The 25,552-nt window shown below is 54.3% G+C and overlaps 1 protein-coding gene across 1 annotated transcript; it reads right to left on the minus strand.

Moving 5' to 3' along the window:
- Window positions 1–681: 681 nt before the first annotated feature.
- RFLNA (refilin A) lies at window positions 682–15,668 on the minus strand. The gene is made up of 3 exons (XM_061384570.1): window positions 15,239–15,668; window positions 3,983–4,092; window positions 682–2,230 (listed from the first exon to the last, which is right to left on the minus strand). Exons 1-3 carry the CDS (start codon window positions 15,443–15,445, stop codon window positions 1,897–1,899), a joined length of 651 nt encoding a protein of 216 aa, XP_061240554.1. The 5' UTR covers window positions 15,446–15,668; the 3' UTR covers window positions 682–1,896.
- Between the last annotated feature and the right edge of the window lie 9,884 nt (window positions 15,669–25,552).

The raw sequence follows: 25,552 nt of genomic DNA on the forward strand, positions 1-25,552 counted from the left end.
GCTACCCCATGGACTGTAGCCCACCAGGCTCCTCTGTCCATGGGATTCTCCAGGCAAGAATACTGGAGTGGGTTGCCATTTCCTTTTCCATGGGACCTTCCCAGTCTAGGTATCGAACCCGGGTCTCCTGCATTGCAGGTGAATTCTTTACCCCTGAGCCACTAGGGAAGCCCATTGCAAAGACTACTCCGCTACTCAAAAGAGGGCACCATCCTAAGGCTGCTGAATGCCCTCCTCGTTCACAATCTGGGGCCCCAGAGGGCCCTCCAAGGATGCGGACCAGATGGGGAGAAGTTGTAACACGGTCAAGACCTGCTTTGAGGCAGCACAGGCCCTTTTCCAGGGATACAGCCGGCTCTGGGGGTCTGTGGGTGTTGAGGGCTGGCATACGGGGTGGCAAAGCATGGGAACATCAAATATTCAGATTGCCGGGACTTTATTTGGAATCACCTCCAGACCAAGTCCCAGCGTGGGGCTGGGCCTCTGCATTAATTTCCTAGCTCCTAGGTGGAGCTGGTGCACCCTGAAGCTGTCTATGGGGAAAGGGGTGCTAGCATAGGGCTCTGACCCTTCCAAGTGTCTTCCTGTCCCCTGTGAGCAGCCGGGAGGGACCATGGGCCGGTGAATACCACCCCCTCCCGGGGAATCCAAAGGTCTTGGAAGCACGGAAGAGGGAAACTCTTTGAATTTGCACATTTTATTAAGATAATCAGTCATTCCTTAAGTTATTTCTTTGTTAATCAGAAAGCATCTTTGTGGAGAGACCACGCACAGTCTGTATAGTTATATAAAAATACCTTGCCTCTCCTGAACGTGAGCTCCAAGTTGCCCTTCTCCCCAGTGAGGGAGCTAAAGCCCCATCTTAGGGGGGAAGCCAGGGGAATGTCGGGGGTAGCCCCCACCTAAGGGTCCAGTCTGAGGGCATCTCTGTGGCCACGTTGGGGAGCTTTTGGGTCACTGGTGCCGAGCAGCCCCAGGTTGTGGCCCCGGCCCCCACGTGTCCTGGCTCTTCCCAGGAGCATGGGGGTCTCATGTCTTTCTCCCTGACCTTGCACGTGTGCAGTGAGCCCTACAGCACGGCCATTGCCGAGTCATCACTGTAGGAGGGGAAGGCCTGAGCGAGGGCAGCCAGGCCCCACAGAATCTTTTTAAGCTGACGGCTGGCAGGTGGTGGTGGTCATCTCCAAGAGCTTAGACGCCTCCCCTTGGCACCTGGCTCGAGGGCTCTGATGTTCCCAAGTCCTGGTCCTGAAGGCGTCGGTGGACAGAGGTTAGCAGGCTGCCCTGCGGGTGAGGCTCTGGACACGGAGCTGAAAGGCTGCGGTGCAGACGGGCTGGGCCCTCCATCCTCTGCCCTGGGGCACGGGCATCGGGACAGTGTGGGCAGGGCTCCTCCTGGCAGCTCCCCAAACACAGCCCACTCTGGCCCTGGCATTGGCATCCAGCTCCTGGCCCACCATCCGCCGGAGTTTGCCGGGCTATGGCTCTGGGCGTTAAGCTGCATGCATTTGAAAGGCTCGCTTTGGAAACAGCCTCCTCCAGGGCTGCCGGGTTTCTGAATGGCCCCCTTCTTTCCTCCCATGCAGCCAAGGCTGGGATGCCTCCATCCTGCCAATGCTCAGGGTGTCCCCGCCTCAGGAGCAGCCAAGGACACGTGCCTTCTTCTCTCCATTGCCGCCTATCTACCTGCCCCCGCCCCCTGCTCCTCCGAGAGCCAGGCCCAAGTTGCCTTCCCAAATAGGTGCTGATAAAATAGATGTGTCTATTGGGTGAGCCCCAGCGGCCAGGGTAAACACAGCCCAGGGTCCTTCCCAATAGCGGAGTCCATCCTCCGGCTGCCCCAGGGATGACCCTGGTTCGCCGCCAACGGCACCACCACCCGGGCCGGGCTGTGGGTCAGAGCGGCGTGGGGCCCAGGAGACCGGGCCCGGGGCGCGGGCACAGCCGCAGCTGCACACTGGCCGTGAACCAGCAGCGGGGCTGGCCCAGGCTGAGGTGCAGGGTGGTGCGGAAGGAGTTGCTGGCACACTTGGGGAAGATGATGGTGGTGCTGCGGAAGCGCAGGGCGCGAGGGCGCGGCTCCAGGGTCAGCTGGCTGCGGTAGTTGCGCCAAGTGCAGTTGGGGGCGGCCACGATCGTCTCGCTGTAGGCCGTGACCGTGGGCACCGGCGCATAGAAGACCTTGTCCCGGAAGTGCTTCTCCGATGCATACTTGACCTCAGAATTGCAGCTGGTGGAGGGGAGGACAGGGGTGAGCTCAGGACCGGGCAGTCAGGTCATGATCAGAGGGCAAGGTGAACATGGAGCAGCCTGGGCTCTTGCAAAATGTCAAGGTCAAAAGGACAAAGAAGGAACCCTGCCGACTCGGAGAAGACTCAAGAAACGGGCCAACTACATGCCACATGTAGTTGGCGGGATCCTGGACTGGGATTAAAAATAGGCTATAAAAGGACATTTGGGGACAATGGGCGGAATTGGACTAGGCAGTGGTCGTGTTTTTAGCTTTAGCTGGTCCGATTTTGGCAAGCGGACCGTCATTATGTGAGAGGATGTCCCTGTTCTCAGGAAGGACACCAGCCAGAGTTATTTAGAGGTTCGAGGTCAAGATGTCGTCATCCTCCTCTCAAACAGGTCAGAAAAAATGTTTTGTTTATGTAGAATGAGTGAGAGCGTGTGGCTGTTCAAGCCAACGGGGCAATATAGAAACAACAAGGAATCAGTTCAACCGGGGTCCCCTATACTCTTCCTGCAACTTTCTTTACGTTTGAAATTTTATCAAAATAAGTTCCCCCAGAGTAGCGTCGGCTCCTCCAGATGAGTGAGCCCCTTGCGATGCCCTGGGCTTAGTCACTCAGTAGTGTCTGACTCTTTGCGACCCCATAGACTGTATAGCCCACCAGGCTCCTCTGTCCATGGGATTCTCCAAGGAAGAATACTGGAGTGGATTGCCATGCCCTCCTCCAGGGGTGACCCCCTCATGAGTGGCCAGCTGCTCAGCACCCCCCAGCTCTGCTCCCAGATCATCAAACTGGAAGGTAAAGCTGTGGGGAGCAGGGGCTTCACCTGTCTGTCTCCTTCCCCACCGGATCCCACGGGTGATCCATGGGGGGATGGAAGCAGACTCCCAAGAGCCCAGGCAGCCCGCAACCACCCTGGCAGGGGCCTCTTATAATAAAAACTAAAAAGGATAACTTTTCGGGCAGAAAATTCTTTAAAGTAGACCCATTTGTCTCCTGGGAACATATCTAGAGCTAGAGGAGCAGGAGGCAGAGGGTCCCACATCCCTGGCCAGGCTAGAGTGATGTGAACAAATCCATCTGAGCATGCCATGGATATGGGGGCCAGACCCACGGACCTCAGACTGCACCTTCTGGAAGCCTGAGCCCCAGAAGCCCTCTCAGGAGGGCAGATGGCTGGAGAAGAGCACCTGAGGGGGTGGGGTTGTCATTCAGTCGTATCTGGCTCTTTGTGACCCCATGGGCTGCAGCACGCCAGGCTTCCCTGTCCTTCACTATCTCCCAGAGTTTGCTCAAGCTCGTGTCCATAGAGTCGGTGATGCCATCCAACCATCTCATCCTCTGTCGCCCCCTTCTCCTGCTCTCAGTCTTTCCCAGCATCAAGGTCTTTGGTCACCTTGGCTCAGCAGTGCAGGTGCCACTTGAGATACCCTGTGATGGGAGGGCACCTAATACACTTCCGGGCAATGGCTCCTTGGGGGATAAAGGGGAAAATTTTAAATAACAATCAGCCAGGTTGGAGGTGAAGTCAGTGTGGAAATGGCCAAATGTGGGCCTGGGACGGTGAGGTGGAGGGTGTAGACAGTAAAGGCCGCAGAGTCTCTCCAAATCACAGCCATGCCTCCTCGGGGAGCATCACCCAGAAAGGCTGCCTAGAGCAAGGGGAACCCTCAGAGACCCCCAGCCTGGCCCCCCACCCATCCCACCCCCACCCCACCCCTACCCAGCCCAGCAGCCCCACTCACCGGATCTCTGGTGTGGGTTCTGGGTTCACCTCAATGCTCTCCCCAAAGAACACAGGCAGCATCCGGGGCCTCATCTCTCGTGCTGGGGTGCTCGGTGGGTGGGCGGGGGGCTGTGGGGAGAGCCAGGGACGCAGGGTCACGTGAGCAGCCCTTCAGCACTACGGCCTCAGCTCCCTGATGGACACAAGAGGAGCTCCCCACACCCTTCCAGTCCTGGCTTTTCTGGAAGGCTGCTTCTGCGGGGTCCATCAGGAAGCCCACCCCAGAGTCCCTCTGTGGAATCCAAGCACTCTGATGCCCACTCACCCACTGGCCTGCCCCCCGCCACCAACCACCTGGTTCTCAGGCATCACTATAAGGGGACGTGGTCATGGCCTCTTTCTACAATGCCCAGCCCACCTGAGCCCCAAGAGCCAGGCTCAGAGCCCTGTAGAACTGAGAACCCTCTCAAGGAGCCCCTGAGCCCAAGCCTCGCGAGCTGCCCCCTGGGATGACACTGCAGGACGGAGCTCTGCGATGGGCTGAAAACCACGCTCATCAAGGCAAGAGTTTCCTTCTTGGTACATGGCTGTGGGTCCCTCATTCAAATCCTTTGCCAGGTCCTCTTTGACCTCACCTGGATGAGGGATCACAGCAGTGGACACTCTTAGAGCGTGAACTGCACCAGGCACTGCTCTGAGGCCCCCGTGGATCCATTCATTCACTCACGGGACGGAGCTATTACTCGTATCCCTGTTGTATAGACGCTAAAACTGAAGCCCAGAGTGGCCAAGTAACTTGCCTGAGGCCACACAGCTAGGAAGGGGCAGAGCTGATGGTCTAGCTGCAGAGCCTGTGCCCTCGCCCACATTCCCCCACTGCCTCTCAATGCCCACAAGACTGGCGCTGTAGCCCCAAGACCTGACCTGTCACCCCCATGCTCAGAGCAAGCTTGCCCTCGTGCACAGGATCACAGAGCTTCCCATCCAGGCCCATATTCCGCTAGCCTTGGCCACGCCCCAGGCTGCCTCTGCGCCTTGGCTTATGTTCTCGGTACTGGGAACGTCCTTTCCTTTCTCTCTGACTTGGTCTAAGGCGACAACTCAGAAACCAGCTTCCTGTCTTCCCGAACATCCTCTGTGGGGTCCCTGGAGCTCCCACCTGCTCGTCTCCATTGCTGCGACCCCTTTGTGTGTCTGTCACCCCCAGACCACGAGCTCCTTAAGATTCAGGACCAGAGGACCACTCTATCCCCAGTGCCTGGTGCCTTTCAGACCCCGTGCTGTCCAAAGGCAGGACCTCACACGTGCAAAGCAGCACCCTGCTCCCCCACACACTTGTGAGCCCCTGAGCCAGCCCCATGCCTGTCTTTTAATCTGCTTATCTGCCTGTGGTCACCAAAGCCACCTCCTCAGCTGATCACAGTGTCCCCAGAACACAGGCCAATGAAGGACCACAGGAAGAAAATACCCAAGACTTGGACAAACAAGGGGTTCCCCACAGGTCTCCAGCAGCTGTCCTCAGGGTGGTCCCATCTCTCCTTTGCTGGGCGTGGCAGGTAGAATAATGTCGCCCAAAATGTGAGGTCCTATTGCCCAATTCCCAGGAATGTGCAACCTTACAAGGCAAAAAGGCACTTTGTAGGTGTGATTAAGGATCTTGAGATGGGAAGACTGTCATGGAGTATCCAGTGTCCACCCCACCCCCCATCGTCACAAGGGTCCTTATAAGTGAAAGAGGGAGGGAGCGGGTCAGAGTCAGAAAGATTGAGGCCATTACCCTGCTGTCTTAAGGATGGAGGATGGGACCACCAGCCAAGGAACATGGGCAGCCCCTAGAAAGTGGGAAAGGCAAGGATTCCCCCCTAGAGTGTTTGGAAAGAATGCATGGGTGTGTGCTCAGTCACTTCAGTTGTGTCTGACTCTATGCGACCCTATAGACTGTAGCCTGCCAGACTCCTCTGTCAATGGGGATTCTCCAAGCAAGGATACTGGAGTGGGTTGCCATGCCCTCCTCCAGGGGATCTTCCCAACCCAGGGCTCGAATCTGCATCTCTTATGTCTCCTGCACTGGCAGGCAGGTTCTTTACCACTAGCGCCAGCTGGGAAGCCCCCAGAAAGGATGCCTTGCCCAAATCCTTGCTTTCATTAATAGCTTGTGAGATCCATTTTAGACGGCTGCCCTTTGGAGCTGTACGGTATTCTTTACGTTTATTTTGATTTCACTTGTTTGTTTTTGACTGTGCTGGGTCTTTCTCAGCACACATGCTCTTCGCTGTGGCACTCAGTCTTCTCTAGTTGTGGCGCATGGGCTTGGTTGCCTGGCGGCATGTGGGATCTTAGTTCCCTGACCAAGGATAGAATGCACGTCCCCCGAATTGGTAGATGGATTCTTACCCACTGGACCACCAGGGAAATCCCTGGAGCTGTAAGGTATCGAGTCCGAGTTGTTTTAAGCCACTCTGTGTGTAGCCATTTGTTAGAGCAGCGACAGGGGGCTCATACATCATGTGACCTGGCAAGCAACTCCCCACTCGGGGTTGCAGCCTCCTGGTCCCCAAAGTGGGGTGACAGGAGCACCTGCCTCACAGGCCGTAGTGAGGACTGCAGGATTCAAAGTGTGTAAATGAGTGGGACTGTGCCTGGCACTGAGCAAGCTCCATGTAAGTGTGGGCTTGTATTCTGAATGCTTTTCATAAAGGGTCAAGAGACAGGGGTGGGGGTTCCTCTCCAGAGAGAGGTCAGTCCACACCCCCTTTTTAAGCTTGAGACAACCCTGCTCTGACCTGCCAGAAGCAAGCACGCATCATTCAGGAGATTTAAGTTTAAAAATAAAATAGTGATGGGAATTCCCAGGTGGTCCAGTGGTTAAGATTCCACACTCACTGCCGAGGGCCCCAGTTCAATCCCTGGTCGGGGAACTAAGATCCCACAAGCTATGCAGCACAGTCAAAATTTTAAAGAAAGAAAGAAAAAGTGACAAGATTTTGGAACTTCTGGTGTTCTCCATGGCTCTGTGAACTCAGCACTGACCTCAGCTATAAAACTCCATGACTTGATGTTCGTAAAAACCATGCTCTCTCCCTGCAAGACTCTCTAAAGTACGAAAGTGAGCATGTTAGTCGCTCAGTCGTTTCTGACTCTTTGCGACCCTGTGGACTTTAGCCCACCAGGCTCCTCTGTTCATGGGATTCTCCGGGCAAGAACACTAGAGTGGTGAGCCATTCCCTACCTGAAGTATGGCACTCCCCCAAATGTGTGCAGTGGTTTGCTGAGCACCTACTGTGTGCTGAACACCTACTGTGCACCAGATCCTGTGTGGGTTGGATGAATCACAGTGCCTCCCAGGATTCGTCTTGTGGACACAGAAGAGGAGAGAGGATGATGCAGGCATGCAAGGGGCTGTGGATGTGGGTGCTAAGGTTTTCGGTGGCATCTCTAGGTGGAAGGGTAGAGGGAGGAAGGGGTAGCCTGCTACTGGTTTTCATCACCCACCCCCAACCCACCCCCACGAAAGAACAGTTCCTAAGCTCAGAAGCAGGGAGTAATTCTTTGGGAGGTAATGAAGAACCAGGTACCACCATCCCTCTCAGTTTCACTCAAGCCTCCTGATGAGAGCCAAGTGCATGTTTGGGGCCCTATTCTGGCCAGATTTCACTCCCCGACTGGCTGCCAGCAGAGGGGACTAGGCTGACTTCACATCATTGTCCCAAGGGCCCTGGTGAAAAACAGCTAAAATTCGTCCCACCCGGGAGTGCCATACAAGAGCTGGGGGAAGCTACTGAAAACCCAGACGGAGGCTGGCATCCAGGGACCTGGGCCATAGGACAGCTGAAGGTCACCCTCACAGGGCTCCAGGGACCCGTGCAGCTCCTAGGTGCCCCACAGCTGCCTGCCTGGCCCCAGAAGCTCGGGGCTCAGTCTTGCAGCTACAGTGGCGGGCCAGGAAGGCAAGCCGTCGACCCTGCAAAAGCAGCTCACCCAATTCCCCACCTCCAGCCCCTGGACACCCCCATGGGAGCCACCAGGGTGAGGGCGGGCTGTGGAAAGGGTTGGGGCACACGGGCCCAAGGGACCACTTCTGTTGCTGCACCTGCTCGCCTGGCCCAGGCCACGTGGAGCGAAGAACACTCCCAGGCACTCTGCTCCCCTCACCACTCCCCAACCCGGGGGCAGCCATAGGCCAGCTTGTTCCCCTAAAGGCCCAGGTGCTTGCTCCACTATGAAGAGGACCCACTGAGAGACACCTGTGCTCAGGGAACCTGCTCACCATGCCTCAGTTTGTCCATCTGTACAATGGGATTATGCCATTTGTGAAGCCCACAGTCCGGGGTGCCCAGGTGTAGGCTGGCTAGTGTCCTCAGGGCCCCTTGAAGCCCTGGGGGGCAGGGCCAGAGCAAAAGCAGCTGAGTCTCTGGGGCAGAGGAGTGGAGAGGCTGAAGGCTGGATCCTCATCTCCCAGACACCACGCCCTCCACCCTAGGATGGTAACACAGTTGGACCAGCCCTCAAATCCTTCTGGGGACCAGAAGAGCCCCGTTCTGGCCTGGGGAGGAGGCTGGCCTGGCTCCCTGGTCTCCTGGGCAGGCAGGGCATCTGCGTGGGGACCAGGGAGGACTTCAGAGAAAGCAGGACCCAGAGAGCAGTGAGTCGCGGCTGCCCTCTGCCCACCAGGCCCCACCCGCCTTGCCCCGTGATTCACGTGTGAGGATAAATACTGGAAGTAAAAATACACATGGGCGTCTGGAGCGCTCCCTGTCTCTGGCTGCTGTACACAGCACGGCCCACAGGACAGCAATGAAAGATAAGCGCTGCTGGGCTGTGAGAGCTCCGTGCCGTGTGGTGACAGCCCAGCCTGACCGGGGGTCCCAGCCTGGCTGGCAGGGACAGCTAGGGACAGCAGAGGGGCGTTTGTCCCCAGCCTGGGTGACCCACAGTGGTCCCTCACCTGCCACTGCATGGAAGGTGGCTAGAGCCACGTGTGTCCCACGAAACTTTCTGCTCAGTCAGGGGGTATCAAGCCCCCATCAGTGGAGACTGAGTGGCAGGAGGAAGGGTCCAGGGAGACCCCACACTGGCGTGGGGGCAGGGCATCCTCATCAAAGCCATGGGGAACCTTTGTGAGGGCTGAAATGGACCTTCTCAAGGCTGCTGACCTAACTGGTGGCCATGGTTTCTACTGCGATCAGAATTAAACTGATGATCTTCAACATGTTTGGGGAGTTGAGACCAAAAGCTCCCATGGTGGGCTAAAGTGGACGTTAGCCTTCACCCATGAGGAAAGCGATTCAAGAAGGGGTTATTTATGCCCCAAGAATCCTCATCCTTTTTATGAAAGGCCTTGGGGATTGGTGGTCAATTCTGGGCTGCAGCGCGGGCAGGCAGCTCCCAAAGGCTAGGTGCCCAACATGGAACAACAGAGGAGGTGAGCGGGGCCAGGCTGGGGGGCCAAGGGGACCCCAAATGGTCCAGGGGCTGACACTCAGAGAGTGAACCTGAGCAAAGCCATAGACCACAGGTCGGAGGCGGGGCTGAAGGACAGGCCTGCTCCCCAAGACAAGTGACCAAAGAGGCCCAAGCCACAGAAGGGTGCTGGGTTGGCTTGTGACCCCCACAAAGGTATAGGTGTGTGTGTGTGAGTCACTCAGTCCTGTCCGACTCTCAGCGACCCCATGGACTGTATGTAGCCCACCAGGCTCCTCTGTCCATGGAATTCTCCAGGCAAGAATATTGGAGTGGGTTGCCATTCCCTTCTCGAGAAGATCTTCCCAACCCAGGAATTGAACCCTGGTCTCCTGCATTGCAGGCAGATTGTTTATCTGAGCCACCAGGGAAGCTCCCACAAAAGTATGTTCACATCTTACTTGCTGGGACCTGGGGGTGTGACCCTCCTTGGAAATAGGGTCTTTAAGTAAGGAAGATCAAGTTAAGATGAGGTCCCACTGGGTGGGGGTGGGGCCTGATTCAATACGGCTGGGGTCCTTATAAAAAGAGGGAGCTTTGGACATGGGATATACAGAGGGAAGAAGGTCACATGGGGATGGGGGCGTGTGTCTACAAGCCGAGGCACACCGAGGCTGGCAGGCACCACCAGAAGCTGGGACAGGCACATGGATGGGTTCTTCCCTAGAACCTCTGGACGGACGGTGGACCTGCTGACACCTGGGTCTCAGACTTGTGGCCTCTTTGTACTAATATCCCTCCCCTGACAGGAAGGCCAGGAGTCCCAAGGGCGAAAAGGACAGACCCATCTCCGGGTGCCCCTCCACCGGGTGCCACTTTCCCAGGATGGTGGCTCCTGATCGCTCCCTCACCCCAGAGCAGGGCGAGGGCCTATTTGTCTTCTTTTCACACTAAGGCTCCAGGCGGAGCTTCTCAGACAGGTGAGCCTTTCACAGAGAAGCGGGGCTGTCAGAGAGGTCGCTGGGTTTCCGCTGGAGGCCGCTGTGTCCAGGGTTAAGCAGATGGGGGCTGAAAGGAGCCGCCAGGGTTTCTGGCTCCTCACAGCCTTTCTTCCTTCACACAGGCTCCTCCCCCCGTGGCCTGACACACCTGGTTCTCTTCCCCGACCCTGCTCAGGCAACTGTGCTGGTCAGGGACACACCTGTGGGCCTGCTAGGGGGCCAGGAGGCTGACCTTGTCTTCACAATCTGCCATACACCTAACCTTCCACTTTTCTCTTCATTTGTCCATCCACTTGTCTGTCCGTCCCATTCATCCATCTATCCATCCACCCATCCATCCGCATGTCCATCCATCCATCTATTATCCACTGTCCATTTATCCACCCATCTGTCCATTTATCCATTCATCCATCCATTTGTCCATCCAGCCTTCTCTCCACATATGCATTCATCTGCCCATCCTCCCATCTGTCCATCCATCCATCCATTCATTTGTCCATACATCCTTCCCAATCCTGGGCCCTAACTGCCTAATTCCTAACTCCCTTCCCTCTCTGCCCTCATCCTTGGTTTCATCAACACAGACTAGAAACAGAGAAATGAGAAAATCCAAGCATCCTGGGGTGGAGGACTCTGGGGGACACAGCCAAGATCTTAAGACGTGGCTGTGACCAAGATTTCCAAGAGCTGGGCGGCAGCCCCAAGAAATTTTCAAGGATGGGGCAAAGAGAGCCCACTCCCCATCACTAATTCTACCTGGATCTGGCCCCAAGGGGTGCCCTCAGAATCCAGATCCAGGAAACCAGCACCTCATCCTTCGGGAAATTCTCCAGCGGGCCACTCAGGCATACACTCGATGTATAAACAGACCCCTGGAGATGAGATGGGGGTGACGGGACCCAGAACACTGGCTGCTGGAGAATCCACATCCATATCTGAGGGGTAACAGCTCAGACCACCACCTCTGATCACAGTGGGGCGAGCCCTTCATCTGCCACAGGTGGTAAGCTCTCATCTCCCCCACCCCATGGTGGCTGTCCCCTCCAGTGGGCACCCAGAGATCATGACTTGAGATCCCAATGCCATCTGCACTCCCCCTAAGGGCGGTAAAGAGGGACAGGGCTAGTTGCCCGAACTGTCCAGGTTAACTTGGAGGGGTGGGTGTCTGCCAAACACACTCACTCAGCCCTCCTGGCAACATAAGCCTCTCCCCAACGATGCCCCCAAAGTCCCCCAGCTCCTTCCAGGCAGGACAGGGAGCTGGGGAGGAAGTACACGGGAGCTGGCGGTCCAGGGCCTGGGAGCTTGAAGGTGGTACAGACGGCTTCTGTCCTGTTCCTGGCTGTATCCCTCAGCCGGCCTGGCTTAAATATTCGAAGGATGAATGCAGCTGACAGGCAGAGCCTGGCTGGCCCGGCAGGCGGCCTTGACTGGCCCAGTGTCCTGCAGCTGAGCGGGGCCCCACCGCATGGAGATAAGACCTCTTTCCACCCTCCACAGAGCCTGTTCCACACGGGCCCCTCTCAGTCGTCTCTGATTTGGGTTTCTAAATTTGGGGGAGTCTGGGAACTCATGAGGCTCTCAAAAAATGAAAATAAAACAGCCACAAGTCCCTTTTTAAAAGACCAAATGGAATTTTACTTTCTGGCCTCAGCTGGGTGTACAAGTCCCTGTAATGGCCTTGGCTGGCCTCACTGCGGCAACTCCACCATGCCAGCTTGCTTCTGCCTCAGGGCCTTTGCACTGGCCATTCCCTTGGACTGACACACGTTTCAGGCCTATGACCATGAGGGTCACTCTCATTTTTCTGGTTTCCATTAACTGTCACTTTCCTGACCACCCTGTCCACTCGCACCCACCTCTTTAAGGGCACTTAACAGTCCGTCTAGCGTTGTATCACGTATTTAAGTTGGTGATGTCTCTCCCACTAGAATGCCAGTTTCATGGTGGCAGGGACCACCTTTGAACATCTTGTTCACCACTGTGTCACCCATGAGCCCCAAAACGGCATGACGTACAGTAGGTGCTCAGTAAGCATTGATGGAATGATTCCCAGATCTTCCTTTGGCTTGAGAATTACTAGAAACATTACCACCTTTGCTTCAAAAAGTGAGCAAGAAAAAAGAAAAAACCTATGGTCAAGATAGGGTGGGGGTCGGGGGTTCACTCACACCCAGCCTGGTCCCCAGCGCCTTTTAGGTCTTGGGGGGCAGTGTTGCAGCCAGCCAGTTACCCTACATCCATGGAGTACTGTCCAGAAGGTAAGTTTAACTTATTCACAAAAAAGTAGGGGGAGAGGGGACCTCTTTGTAGAGGGTGAGCAAATTTAAAATGCACGTCCAGCATAATAAATACGGTGACAAGCCTGTGAGGACCTCAGTGACCTGGGGGTGGGGACAGAACTGCAGCTCACCCCGCCCCCGTCCGCCCGCTGGGGCGTGTGGCACCAATGTTGACCGGGAGGGCAGTGCCAGGAACAGGGTGTCAGAACAGAGGTGTCTACACCAGGCTGAACCCCTGGCCCCCCCGGGGTGCCAAAGCAAACCCGGCCCTGCATGCAGCCAGCCTCTTCCTGGGCATTTGAAACCATCAGCTCCAAAACGCAGGAGAACTTTCTGTCCATTTGTGCAAGATTGGCAGCTGGTATTTTTGCCTACATCTGCTCCCGGGAAGCATTCTCAGTGCGTGTGTGTGCGCGTGCTAAGTCACTTCAGTCGTGTCTGACTCTTTGTGACCCTGTGGACTGTAGCCCACCAGGCTCCTCTGTCCCTGGGATTCTCCAGGCAAGTATACCAGAGCGGGTTGCCATTTCCTCCTCCAAGGGATCTTCCCAACCCAGGGATCAAACCCACATCTCTTATGTCTCCTGTATTGGCAGGCAGGTTCTTTACCACTGGCGCCATCTGGGAAGCCCCCCAATCAACTATACTTCAATAAAAAATTAAACAAAAAATAAAGTATGTTTAAAAAAACTTTTTTAATAAAATTTTAAAACCCACGCAGATAGTTAATTAGCCACACAATGAAAAGTAGGATAATGCAAGGTTTAAGCGTAGATACTCTGAAGCTCAATTTCCTGGGTTCTAATCCAGCAAAGTCACTGACCTCTCTGTGCCTCAGTCTCCCCCTCTGGAAAATGGATCTAACAAGAGCACCTACATACGTCATAGGGATATTATGAAAATGAAATGAGTTGGCAGAAATAAAGAGCTTTAGGACAGTTCTAAGCACATGGGAAGGCTGTCTAAGTGCAGATGTCATTACCTGTGCACACAAACCCCCAGGTCTTGCCCTCAAGCCAAATTAAAAAGATTAGAGACACAGCTCAGTTCCATATCTGGCATCTAGTTAGCAAGGAGAGGGAAAAATAAAATCAACCAGGACAGCCAAGACAAGTAAGCCGGGTGCTCTGTTCCTGTGGCTGCCCCTGGCTGGCAGGAAAAGCATCCAGAAAACCTTCTACAAGGCAAATTCTGCGTGACCCAAAGAGTAAAGGGGAAGCCTGGTTCTCCGCCCCTATCCTTCAAGCCCCACTGTGTGGGACACCAGAGGAACTGAGTCCCATCGCGAGCAGCCCAAATAACCCCCATTCAACAGTGCCAAGTCTGAGACACTTGTGCAGGAAAGTTGGCGCGTTCCGATAACAGGATCAGTTTCACTGCCAACAGCCGGGGTCACACCTATCGATCCCTGGAAGTCCGGAACGCCTCTCCCACCCCCTCACCCACAAAGAGAGAGCAAAGTTCAAATTCAACACGTAACTTCGGTCTAAGACAGGGGTTTCCCAAACTTTGCTGCACTGGGATCGCCTGGGGAGGTTTTAAAAAATCCTGATGTCCAGTTTGCAGCCTCTAATAAATCAAATGAGAATGTCTGGAAGTACAAGGTGGGTATGGGAATTTTTTTTTTTAATCTCCCAGAGATTCCCATGCGCTCTCAAGTTTGGGCCCCACCGGAGCAGAGAACCAGGGAGACACCAGTGACATTCCTGTCTGTAGGCAGGAGGCGGGATAACCATTCCTTTCGGTTCTGGGGAGATTTTCCAATGAGCAGGATGCATTTACTGCCTTGTGAGGGACCAAGCACTGCCAGGGGCCCCAGGAAAGTGGTGCCAGGCTGGAGTCCTGCTAGTACCCCCGTTAAAGCGTGCAGAGAGCTGCAAGAATGGGGAGATGCCACTGGGCCTGGGAGCAGCCTCCGGATCTCAGTTTATCATTCCTCAAATTAGAAGGCACCCGATCCCGCCCGCTTGGCTCCCGCCTGCCGCGGAAGGGGTGGGGTGGGGGGAACCCAGTCTCAGCCCAGCCACCAAGCGGGGAGACCCTGGCAGTCCACCTAAAGGTCCCACCGCCTCTGGCAAGAGGTAAAACTCTTGTGCCTCCGGACCTGGGGTTCCAGCCTTCCCCAGGCACCGCCTCAACTCCACGTCAACATCCCTCAAAATCCCGAGGAGGAAGGGTTCCTGTCTGGGTTTGGTTAAAAAAAAAAAAAAAAAGGCTTTCACGTTGGCAGCACAAGGGGAACAGTAAACAGGGAACCTGGGTCCATTGCTGCAGCCTGGGGTTCCAGCTCACCTCTGGGAAGACAACCTCTTTGAGAATTTCAGATGGTCCTCACCCTCTGTTCTTTTACTGCTGACAGTAAGACTCCCTAGAGAGGTCGGCAGCCAGGAAGAGGTCTGCAGGGATCAGGCTGGCCCACCCCCACCTAGGCGCCTCGATCCCCACCTGGGGAGCATGGCTGTCACTTGGGACACCTTCTAGGCTGGGGGGATGCCGGGATGAACCCAGGCCCGGCTCCTGAAGTACCCCGTCTCCTTGGGGGGTGAGGGGGGCGGGCACTGCCCCCCTTTCTGCCCGAAGGTGCGTGCTTACCGCTCTGGCCTCGCCGGGTCCGGGGGCCTCGGAGGAGGCGCCGGCGCCCCCAGCGCGGGCGTCGAGGATGCCAGGCGCCAACGAGTAGAAGGGCGGGCTGGGGCTGGGGCTGGGGGGTAGCCCGGAGTCGGGGCTGTCCAGCACGCCCTCCCGGCTCTTCTCCTTGAGGCTCTCCTCCATGCCCTGCAGATGCAGGTGGCCCACCATGTCTGGGGGGCGCGGGGCGCAGGCCCCCGGCTCCTCGAGGGGCTCCTCCACCGCGCTCCGGGGCCCGGGGCGGGCGGGCGGCGGCGGCGGGGCGAGGGCTGCGCGCGCCCGGGACCTGCAGGCAGAGCCGAGAGGCGGCGCGTCAGGCCCCGGGGCTCCCAGAGCCCCCGTGTTCCCCGACCCGCCGGGCCGTGCGCGCCGCGTCCAGGAGGGGCCGGCGGTCGGGCGCTCGGCTCTGCGCGCTCGGGGCGGCCGCCGCGGCGCTGCCACGCCGGGCCTGCAGCCCGCCCGCCGCCGCTGGCCGCGCTCCAGCCACGCCGGCCCGGCCTCGTCTCTGCGCTCCACCGCCCGCGGCCCGGCCCAGCCCGAGGCGCACGCCGCCGCGAGGCCCTCTCCGCACCTTCCCGGCCGCGCCTCCTTTTCTAGGCGCCTCCTCCTCCCTCCTCTCTCCTCCTCCCGGCCCACCCCGCCTCCGGCCTCCTCCGCGGTGGGCAACCGCCCCGGCCGGCGCCTCCACCAGCCCGCGCCCGGGGGACAGCACAGCTCGACGTTATGTGTGTTTTAGTCGCTCAGTCGTGTCTGACTTCTTGCGACCCCATGGACTATAGCCAGCCAGGCTTCTCTGTCCATGGGGATTCTCCAGGCAAGAATAATGGAGTGGGTTGCCATCCCAGCTCCAGCAGATCTTCCTAACCCAGGGATTGAACCCGGGTCTGCTGCATTGCAGGTAGATTCTTTACCATCTGAGCTACCTGAGAAGCCCTACAAGCCTCTGGCATAAACACCCTAGTGGTAGCACTAGGGGGTGATTCATGGGGTCCTCAAGCCATCTTAAGCAACAGCTGTAGTAGTAGTCGTGTCTGATGTGACCATTCGAGGTTCCCTCCCGCTCACTAAAGTCTATCTTCAGAGATCTCTGTTTTAGAAGGTCTGTAACTTACAACGGAAGGGGCGAAAACAAGATGCTTAAACGCTCACCAGGCTTCAAGACCTGTTCCTTGGCTCCTCTCTTTCCAACGCGACTGTCCACCCCCCTGTTGACCTTCTAAGATAGGAACCAGTGGCCAGGGGTACTTGTGTCTCCATTATCGATCATCCGAGGCCAACACACTGGGCCTTTGCGGGTGGACAGCACTGAGGGAAAATGGGGCTGGGAGAGGTGACCAGGAGATTAGAAATATGTCCTGAATCCTCCAGCATATTGCTGGGTGCCTAGTTTCTTCCCGGGCTTCCCTGGTGGCTCAGAGGTCAAAGCGTCTGCCTGCAATGCGGGAGACCTGGGTTTGATCCCTGGGTTGCGAAGATCTCCTGGAGAAGGAAATGGCAACCCACTCCAGTGTTCTTGCCTGGAGAATCCCATAGACAGAGGAGCCTGGTGGGCTACAGTCCACGGGATCGCAAAGAGTTGGACATGACTGAGCGACTTCACTTTCACTTTAGTTTCTTCCAAGCAGGTTCTTGCTCGCTGACAAAGGTCTCACCCGTCTTTCCTCTGTTTTCCTTCCTTGGAAGGAAGAAGGCACTTGCTTCTCTTTCTTCAGGTGACTGACAAGGGGGTCCTTACATTTCCAGCTCCCACCCACCCATCTACCCACACAGACACTTCCACACCATCCCCAGGTGAGCCAGCCTTCCATTCTGAAAGTGGGGACTTCAGATGACTGATAAAGGGGATCCTCACCTTTTCAGCTCCCAGCCACTCAGCCACTCCACAACACCTCCATGTGATCCAACCTTCCATTCTGAAAGCAGGGAACCCAGGGGCACCTGCAGGTTGCTTTGAAAAAACCAAAGGACTGTGGGAGAGGCTCATATTCTAGCTAAGGGAACAGAGGTGGCAGGGAAGGTGTGAGAGTGTGGACAGATACACTAGTTGAGTTTCTCTTTGGTTGGTGTCTGCTCTTCAGACAGCCCCAGACTGAAGGCACCATCTTCAAGCATGTTCATCCCATGAGGACTGATCAAGCGCCCACTGTGTCTCCAGCCCTGGCTCAACCTCAGAACTACCCACAAGCAAGATAGTCCAGCTCTGGGGTGCCTAGTCTGATGAGTGGGGGAAGCAACACTGTGAGGTTCAGGGAGGAAATTAACAAGAAACTGCCAGCAAGAACCATCAGCGGGACAGTTTCTTGCTGGGGTGCTGATGGAAGTTGACTCTGAGAAGGTGATATTTTAAGATGAGTCCTGAATAATCACACATGAGCTGGAGGAAGAGAATCAGCCTTCCAGGTGGGGGACACCAAGGACAAAGGTGCTGTCAGTAGTGAGAATGAGGTTCATTCCAGGAAGTCCCAGAAGGGCAGGGTAGCTTCGAGTGTGTGTGGGGGGGGGGGGGGAGGTGCATAGAGCGACACGTTATCATGAATTTACAGCCCATTTCCATATCAACCAGGAAGATCATGGACAGTCTGCTGCCCAAACAGAACTTTGAATATCTGGAGCATTCTGGAGAAAAAAAAACAGAACTGACTGTTTGCTTCAATTCTTAGACAAGATAGGAATTCCTCAGCCTTGGGCTCCTTGACCAGAAAAACATGGGTGACTTATCATTCACAGGACAAAAGTGGGGGACTGCGCCTTCCAGAACATGGACACATTAAGATGCTCTTTCCTTTTCTTTTTTTTTGGCCGCGCCGCAAGGCATGTGGGATCTCAGTTCCCCAACCAGAGATCGAACCCACGTCCCTTACAGAGGACACTCATAATCTTAACCACTGGACTGCCAGGGAAGTCCCAAGATGCACTTTCCCCAAATGCTCACCCACTCGAGAGAGAGCTTGCATCCATTGCTGGAGAAAAATCTTTGACAAGAACTGACTGCTTCTTACCCCAGGCAGCAGCATCCACTGGGGGTGGTGTGGGGGGCAGACTTGAAGAGTTATCTTGACTGTATTTAAAGTGTTGCTCTGTTGTTCACCTGGAATTTTTTGTATTAAGTTTGACCTGTAAAACATTGCAATAAAATAGTATTTGTCATGATTTCTGAGTTTGGGACATTTTCTATTTTTTTTTTTTTTGGCCATGTACTTATTCAGGATGTTAGTTCCCCGACCAGGGATCGAACACATACCCCCTGCATTGGAAGCTCAGAATCTTAACCATTGGGCCACCAGGGAAGTTCCTGGGACATTTCCTTAAATTTTGTTCTCTAGGCGAGTGCCCCACTCTCCTCTCCCTAATCCTGGCTCTCTTGTGCCATTCAGGCTTATTAGAGGTGCCTTCACAACTGTGCCCACTTGGGTTCTGGAAGTTTCCTTGCACCCACACACAACTTCCCGTGAAATGGAGTAACACTGGGGATGTGTATACACCCAGCAGCAGGAAAAACATGACTACACTACAAACACCCAGTTAGCAGCCCACACAAACGACCCCGGTGACCATGACCTCTGACCTATTCGAGTCCACTGCTACAGGCCGAGGGCTGTCCATCCACTGAAAGCCCGTACTGTAAAAAGCTTCTGTCTCTCACTGTGCCAGATGGTCTGCAAATGTCAAAGAGAGGGGAAAAGGCTGAAATTTCCATAAGTTAGCTTGAGCCAGGGGCTAGCAGTGGGTGGCTGGCTGTCTTGGCTGGTCTCTGGAGGAAAGGGGGCTGGAATCTCGGTCACTGGAGGCCAGAAGAGCAAGAAGAGGGATCGTTCCAGATTGGAGTAAATGCTCTGGGCCAGGTGGTGTGGGTGGGAGCCGAGTTCGAGTCTGCAGGGACGCCTATGTGGGTCTAAGGGATTTGGACTTTATCTGCCTGAGGATGCAGAACATGTAGATTTTAAGAATGATATGGGATGTCCCTGGTGGTCCAGGGGCTGAGACTCTGAGCTCCCAATGCAGGGAGCCTGGGTTCGATCCCTGGTCAGGGACCTGGATCCCACACACCACCCCTAAAGACCCTGCGTGTCACAATGAAGGGCAACGATCCTGCGCACCCAGCTGAGACCTGGTGCAGCCAAAGAAGAAATAAAAAAGAATGAGCTGATGCAAATTGCTCCTGGAGTTGGAGTAAAGAGGGGAGAGTGGAAACAGAGAAAAATTAGGTAAAGTTGATATTTAACAGAAAAGAAATATTAGGGTACCCCGACAAAGGGTCCAGAAGTCGGTATCCAACACTGGAGAGACAGAGACCCAGGTACCACACACTTATGGGAAGAAAGAGGTTCGTTCAGCAGCTCAGGCAGTCACCTACTTTTAAGAAAGGTGACCTAGGGTGGTCCCAAGTTCCATGGGGCTCACCCAGCACTCCGGCCTCAGGGAGACTTCTCTGGAGCTGCTCTGTAAGGGAGAGAAGTTCAATGCTGGGAGAGGGAAAGGCCAGCAGATGAAGGGGAAGGGCACAGAGGAGAAAAGGCTTTTTCATAGACAGCCATGAGCCACTTGTTCCAAGCAGCAGTGAGCAACATTCATGAAGTGGGGCTGGACCTTCTGACAAAGGCCCCTGCACACACGCCGTCTCACCCTGGAGCCACGCAAACCACCCTCACACTCCAGATTCGCATGCATTCCTTCCAATTTAAAAGAGAGCAGCTCAATCCGTGGAGGCTCAGAGCGGGTGAGTGATTTGCCTGAGGCCACACAGCTGTGAAGATGAAAGCAGAGAGAGGCCTTAAGGATGGATATGGGGAAAGTTGTCAGTGGGTGCCATTGTACTGTGAAATGGGCGAAGCAAGACTGAGGTCTCAGTGCCTGGCAACGAGGCATTCCCCTGACCTGCACAGAAAACACGAAAGCAAGCAGCCCATCTGGGGAGCATGTTGAAGACCCCAAAGGCCCAGGGACTGGAAAGCAAAGATTTTGCTCATGTGACATAGTGATTGTTCACAGGTCACCTCCCGGCTTGCCAACTGCCCTGTAAGTTCCTCGAGGATAGGGCTTGGCACTCCTGTTTCCTGGTGGGCTGTGCACACCATACACAGCAAGTCTGAGTAATTGTACTTAACCTGAAGGGCTCTAGTCACTCACAAAGCAGTCCCTGGGGAGGCAGTGGCCGGTTCATTTAATCAAATTTGTATACTTCCCCGGGGTTTCCCGGGTGGCTCAAATGGTAAAGAATCCACCTGCAATGCAGGAGACCCGGATTGGATCCCTGGCTTGGGCAGATCCCCTGGAGAAGGGAATGGCAATCCACTCCAGCATTCTTGCCTGGAGAATTTCATGGACAGAGGAGCCTGGCGGGCTACAGTCAGTGGGTCACAAAGAGTCGGACAGGACTGAGTGACTAAACACACACACACGCAGTTCCCCATAGACCCTCAGTGGCTGACATCATGTTCTGGGAAGACTGGCAGAATATAGAGAATTATATCACCTTTAGAGGCGAGAAAACGGAGGTACAGAGAGAGTAAGTGTTTTGCCTAAAGTCACACAGCAGAGCCCATTCTTCAGATCCTCATCTGGGATCCATCTTGGTTATTATTCAGGGGTCTGTCTGCAATAAGGAGCTGTCCTTTTGCAGAGCTCGAAGTCAAAACCCACCCAGAAGTGCCCTTCTTCCTCCAACGAGGATTTGGTTCCCACGGGCAGATCGGAGCTTATCTACTTTTATTTCATGAGCTTCCTTCAAAGTCTAGATGAGGGGTTCTTGCTGTCAGGAATGGGGTGCACCCCTGGGTGGGGCAATAGGGCCCGTGGGCACAGGTTCTCCTCACCACGGGGTGTGGTCACAGCTGTAATACTACACCCTCCCCTTCCAGGAGCGCTCCCACTGGAGGGAAAGGGGTCTTCTTGCTGTCGGCATGCTTGGCTGCCCGGGTTGGAATCCCAGTCCTGTATGATTTGGGTAATTTGCATGTCCTCTCTGTGCCTAAGTGTCCCCACCCATAAAGTGGGGATGTTAATACAGGAATTAAATGAGGATTAAATCCACTGGGATTAAGTGTAAGCCTAACAAGAGTCAGCTTCCAGGCCTGCCAGTGCCAGGCTGAGCCCTCGGCACAGCGCCAGCGAAAATTCTCCAGGCTTGGCCCTCCCCTGCTCTTAATCACAGTACCTCATTTCCTCTCTAGTTAAAGTGAGCAAAGTAATTAACATATTAAAAAAATGTGTGTATATGTATAATTAGTATATCAACATACAGCCAATATTGAATACCTGTGTATATGTATATAAGCAGAGGTACACGTGCACACATACATATTAATATATGCATGCTCAGTCACTAAGTTGTGTCTGACTCTTTGCAACCCCATGGACTGTAACCCACCAGGATCCTCTGTCTGTGGAACTTTCCAGGCACGAATACTGGACTGGGTTGCCATTTCCTCCTCCAGGGCATCTCCCCGATCCAGGGATCGAACCCACATCTCTGGCATCTCCTGCACTGGCAGGCAGATTCTTTACCAAAAAAGAAAAAAAATATGTGTGTGTGTGTATATATATATATTTTTTTTTTTTATATTTATATTTAAGAGAAGGAGGTGAAATGTGAGCTAAATCCTTATCTTTTACGTGCAGAGTGCATAGATATTATCTATCTGTAGAGAATCCAGGAAACAACAGTAATCAAACATTATTTGGTGTTAGAAGGTAGCCACCAGGACTCTAAGTGGAGTTTGAAGAGGCAGAGGGGGACTTCCCTGGCGGTCCAGTTGTTAAGACTCCAAGCTCCCAATTCAAGGGACTCAGGTTCGATCCCTGGTTGGGGAACTAAGATTCCACATGCCAGGCAGCCAAAAGATAAACAAAAACAAACAAAAAAATTAAAAATAAACAAAAAAAGCAAAGAGGCAGAGGGCAGAGAAGTTGAGAAACAGTTGCTTTGTTATCATAAGCTCTAGACAACTCCCAATAGATTTCTTTTTGAAGTATAGTTGATTTACAATGTTGTGTTAATTTCTGCTGATTCAGTGATACATACATACACACACACACACACTTTTTTTCCTATTCCTTTCCATTCTGGCCCATCACAGGGTATTGGATGGAGACCCCTGTGCTCTACAGTGGGACCTTGTTTATCCATCCTCTGTGTACTAGTCCACATCTGCTCAGCTCAGACTCCCGAGCCACCTGCCTCACCCCTGTCCACCTTGGCAACTGCCAGTCTATTCTCTGTCTATGAGTCTGTTTCTCCCATTCGATTTGTCCCCAAGGGCATGGGATCCAATGGAGCTGGCTCTCAGTGAGAGGCCCAGGGCTGAATGTGCAATGACAATGACGTCTGGGCCACAGCCCGGCCCAGCCCGGCCAGCAGAGCCTTGTCCGCCCCTGTTGGCCATCTGGCCTGAGAGGCTTTTCCATGGCCCCCTTGCTCGGTGCCCAGCTTGGGCCACAGGTGTCCCTGCCGGAACATAGCTCCACCAGTGACTCACTTCTTCATTTTTAGCGAATCCTGTGAGCCTGGGGCTGTGTCGGCCCAGCAGCTGTCTGTCTGGGGGTCAGGGACTGTGCACAGAGGGCAGGGACCAGCGTCCGTGCCAGGCCCAGCTCTTGACAACCAGCCCTGTGAGGGACATGGGGACAAAATGCAGCCAGAGCATATCTGGACCCGGGACTGCATCCTTCTGCTGACCTCTGAACGGATGAGTCTGGTCCAGCCTCAGGATGCTCAGTGCCTCAAGCAAGAGGATTAAACTGCTCTAAGGGTCTGTGGGCTGCCTTTCTAGCTTGCAATTCCTGCTGCTCTTTGCTTCTCTCCTTCTAGAAGCTCTCGCCTCTCTCCTTCTAGCTGACTGCATCACTGCACACTCGCGTGCAGAGGCGCACACAGCTGAAAGGGTTTTCGCGGCTGTTAACTTACTGGTTCACACCTTCGGGCTTTAAGGAGCTTTTTAGCTGAAAAGGCCTTTTCTGCCAGCTTCTCCCAGGCTTGAGTAAACAAAAAACTATTTATGTCTTCAGAGCACTTCATTAAAGCAGGGCAGGGATAAGATCGGTGACAGGGTGTAGTAAAAACGCAGTCTTTTAAGTCAGGAGAAGGCAGGCGGCCCCAGGCCAGCTGCGCGTTCTTGGGGAAGCCAGGTCCCCGACCAATTTTTGTTTTGTAAAGCTGAAAGAATAATATCACGAAAGCCCAAATATCCTTCTCCACCATACCTCAACCGTTAACACAATGATATTACAGAATCTCGATCTCATCTCAAAATTCCCCCCATTGGACTTCCCTGGTGGTGTAGTGGATAGGAATCCCCCTGCCAACTCAGGGGACCCAGGTTCAATCCCTGGTCCTTCGATCCACGTGCTGCAGGGCAACTAAGCCCGTGTGCCACAACTACTGAGCCCAAGCACTGAGAGCCTGTGCTCCCCAACAAGAGACGCCACTACAGTGAGAAGCATGTGCACCACAACGAGAGAGCAGCCCCTGCTCGCTGCAACTGGAGAGCCCACATGCAGCAACAAAGACCCAGTACAGCCAAAATTTTAAAATAAATAAATGAATATAGCAGTGTGTATATATCAAAAAAAATTCCCCCAATGATCCCAACGATGTTAGAGAACTGCTTTCTTTTTCAGTCTGGGGCCCAAGAATTCGGTGTTCCTAGCTGTCACTGCTGGGGGCCCATTTCCACGGGTCTTTTGTATTTCTGCACATCTTGGGAGCAGACGCTCTGGCTGCCCTTTGCCTGGACTGTCATTTCTAGGATGTTTGTGAGGAGTACAGCTCCAAAAGGTAGAGACAGGGTCTCCCTCCAAAGCAAAGTGTAGGCGTGTTTACCATCCAGTGTAGGAAAGATAATATCAGGACTTTGCTGGTGATGCAGTGGTTAGGACTCCGAGCTTCCAATGCAGAGGGTGAAGGTTCGATCCCTGGTCAGGGAACTAAGATGTCATAGGCCATATGGAGCAGCAAAAAAAAGAAAGAAAGAAAGGTAATACCTCTCTTGGAGGGCGGGGGGACCAGGCAGGCTTATTGTCCATTATGAAGTATTTGGGCTTCTCCCACTCAGGGCTCCTCTACTATGAGGCAAGCAAGGCACTATGCGTACAGGCGACACTTGGCCTTCTTTGAGTGGCCCTGCGGGACCCGGGGCTTGGGGAAAATGGCAAAGAAATGCCGGCACTCTGGCTACTGTGAGTAGTAACATCCCCTGTCCCTGGTCCCAGGGTCTTCTGTGTTTTGCCAGGACCCAGGCAACAGGGGCAGGCTACCTTCTTAGCTGGCTGGGAGGGTGAGATCTCAGACCTTTCTAGTCTTTGATCATCATTTTCAGACAAGAGTATGAGTCACTTCACACCCCCAATGGTCATTTCTCTTTCATCCTTTATTCTAGAATAATCCCGTGCCTTTCTATGTCTGTCTAGACTTTGATGGTTCCAAAGCATACAGGCCAGTCGTTTTGTAGGAAGTCCCACAGTCGGCGTTAGTTTGATCGCTCCCTGACGATTAGACTCCGCATAAACACTCCCGCAGGAAATTCACAGGGTTGTTGTGGTGGCACTAACAGCGGAAGGGACGTCGGGGCAGCTTGTCCCATTGTCGATCAGGCAAACATCTTGTCACTTGGCTGAGGTGGTGCACCACCAAAGTTATCTTTCTCTTTGTAATTCATCCGGAATCTGTGGAAAGATGTTTTGACCCATGGGGATATCCTGTCTCTGACAAGCCTTAACCTCCACAAACTCCAGTCGATTCATCTGCGAGAGGCAGTGTGCTCGGTGACAGCCCCACGGATACCAGGGCAAATTATGCTTTGCTTTAACAACTGAGATCCCCCGACCTGCAGAGCCTAAAATGTTTCCCACCCTGCCCCTTGTAGGAAAAGCCTGCCGTCCCTGCAAGAGTGGCCGGTGGTAGATGGAAGCAGAGTTGTTAGTCAAGGACTTACCATCAGTAAATCTCCTCTAACACGTTCATCCCTCTCTTTCTCTTTGGCCGAGTTGCATGCCTTGAGGGATCTGAGTTCTCTGACCAGGGATCAAAACCATGCCCCCTTCTTTGGAAGCTTGGAGTCCTAACCACTGGACCACCAGAGAATTCCCCCAGTATATTCATCTTTCTGTACCAGTTTTGTTACCACTTTTTTCCAGTTTTTTTTTTTTTTAAGGGTTTCATGGTTTTCCTGCTCTCAAGCTGCGCTTAAAATTAAACACAAACATCTTCAGGGCTTGACGCATGTGGACCCAGGGTGCACGCACAGCGGACTAAAAGCTGTGGAAGCTGCCCCTTCTTCATGC

The sequence above is a fragment of the Bos javanicus genome, chromosome 17, assembly GCF_032452875.1.
Source record: "Bos javanicus breed banteng chromosome 17, ARS-OSU_banteng_1.0, whole genome shotgun sequence".
Classification (NCBI taxonomy): domain Eukaryota; kingdom Metazoa; phylum Chordata; class Mammalia; order Artiodactyla; family Bovidae; genus Bos; species Bos javanicus.

Excerpts from the sequence above, each read along its gene's own strand:
- RFLNA (XM_061384570.1), bottom strand. The coding sequence starts at position 15,445 with ATGGTGGGCCACCTGCATCTGCAGGGCATGGAGGAGAGCCTCAAGGAG. Across the intron at positions 4,093-15,238 it reads GACCCGGCGAGGCCAGAGCG|CCCCCCGCCCACCCACCGAG; the intron begins GTAAGCACGCAC and ends CTCTCCCCACAG. Across the intron at positions 2,231-3,982 it reads GAACCCACACCAGAGATCCG|CTGCAATTCTGAGGTCAAGT; the intron begins GTGAGTGGGGCT and ends CCCCTCCACCAG.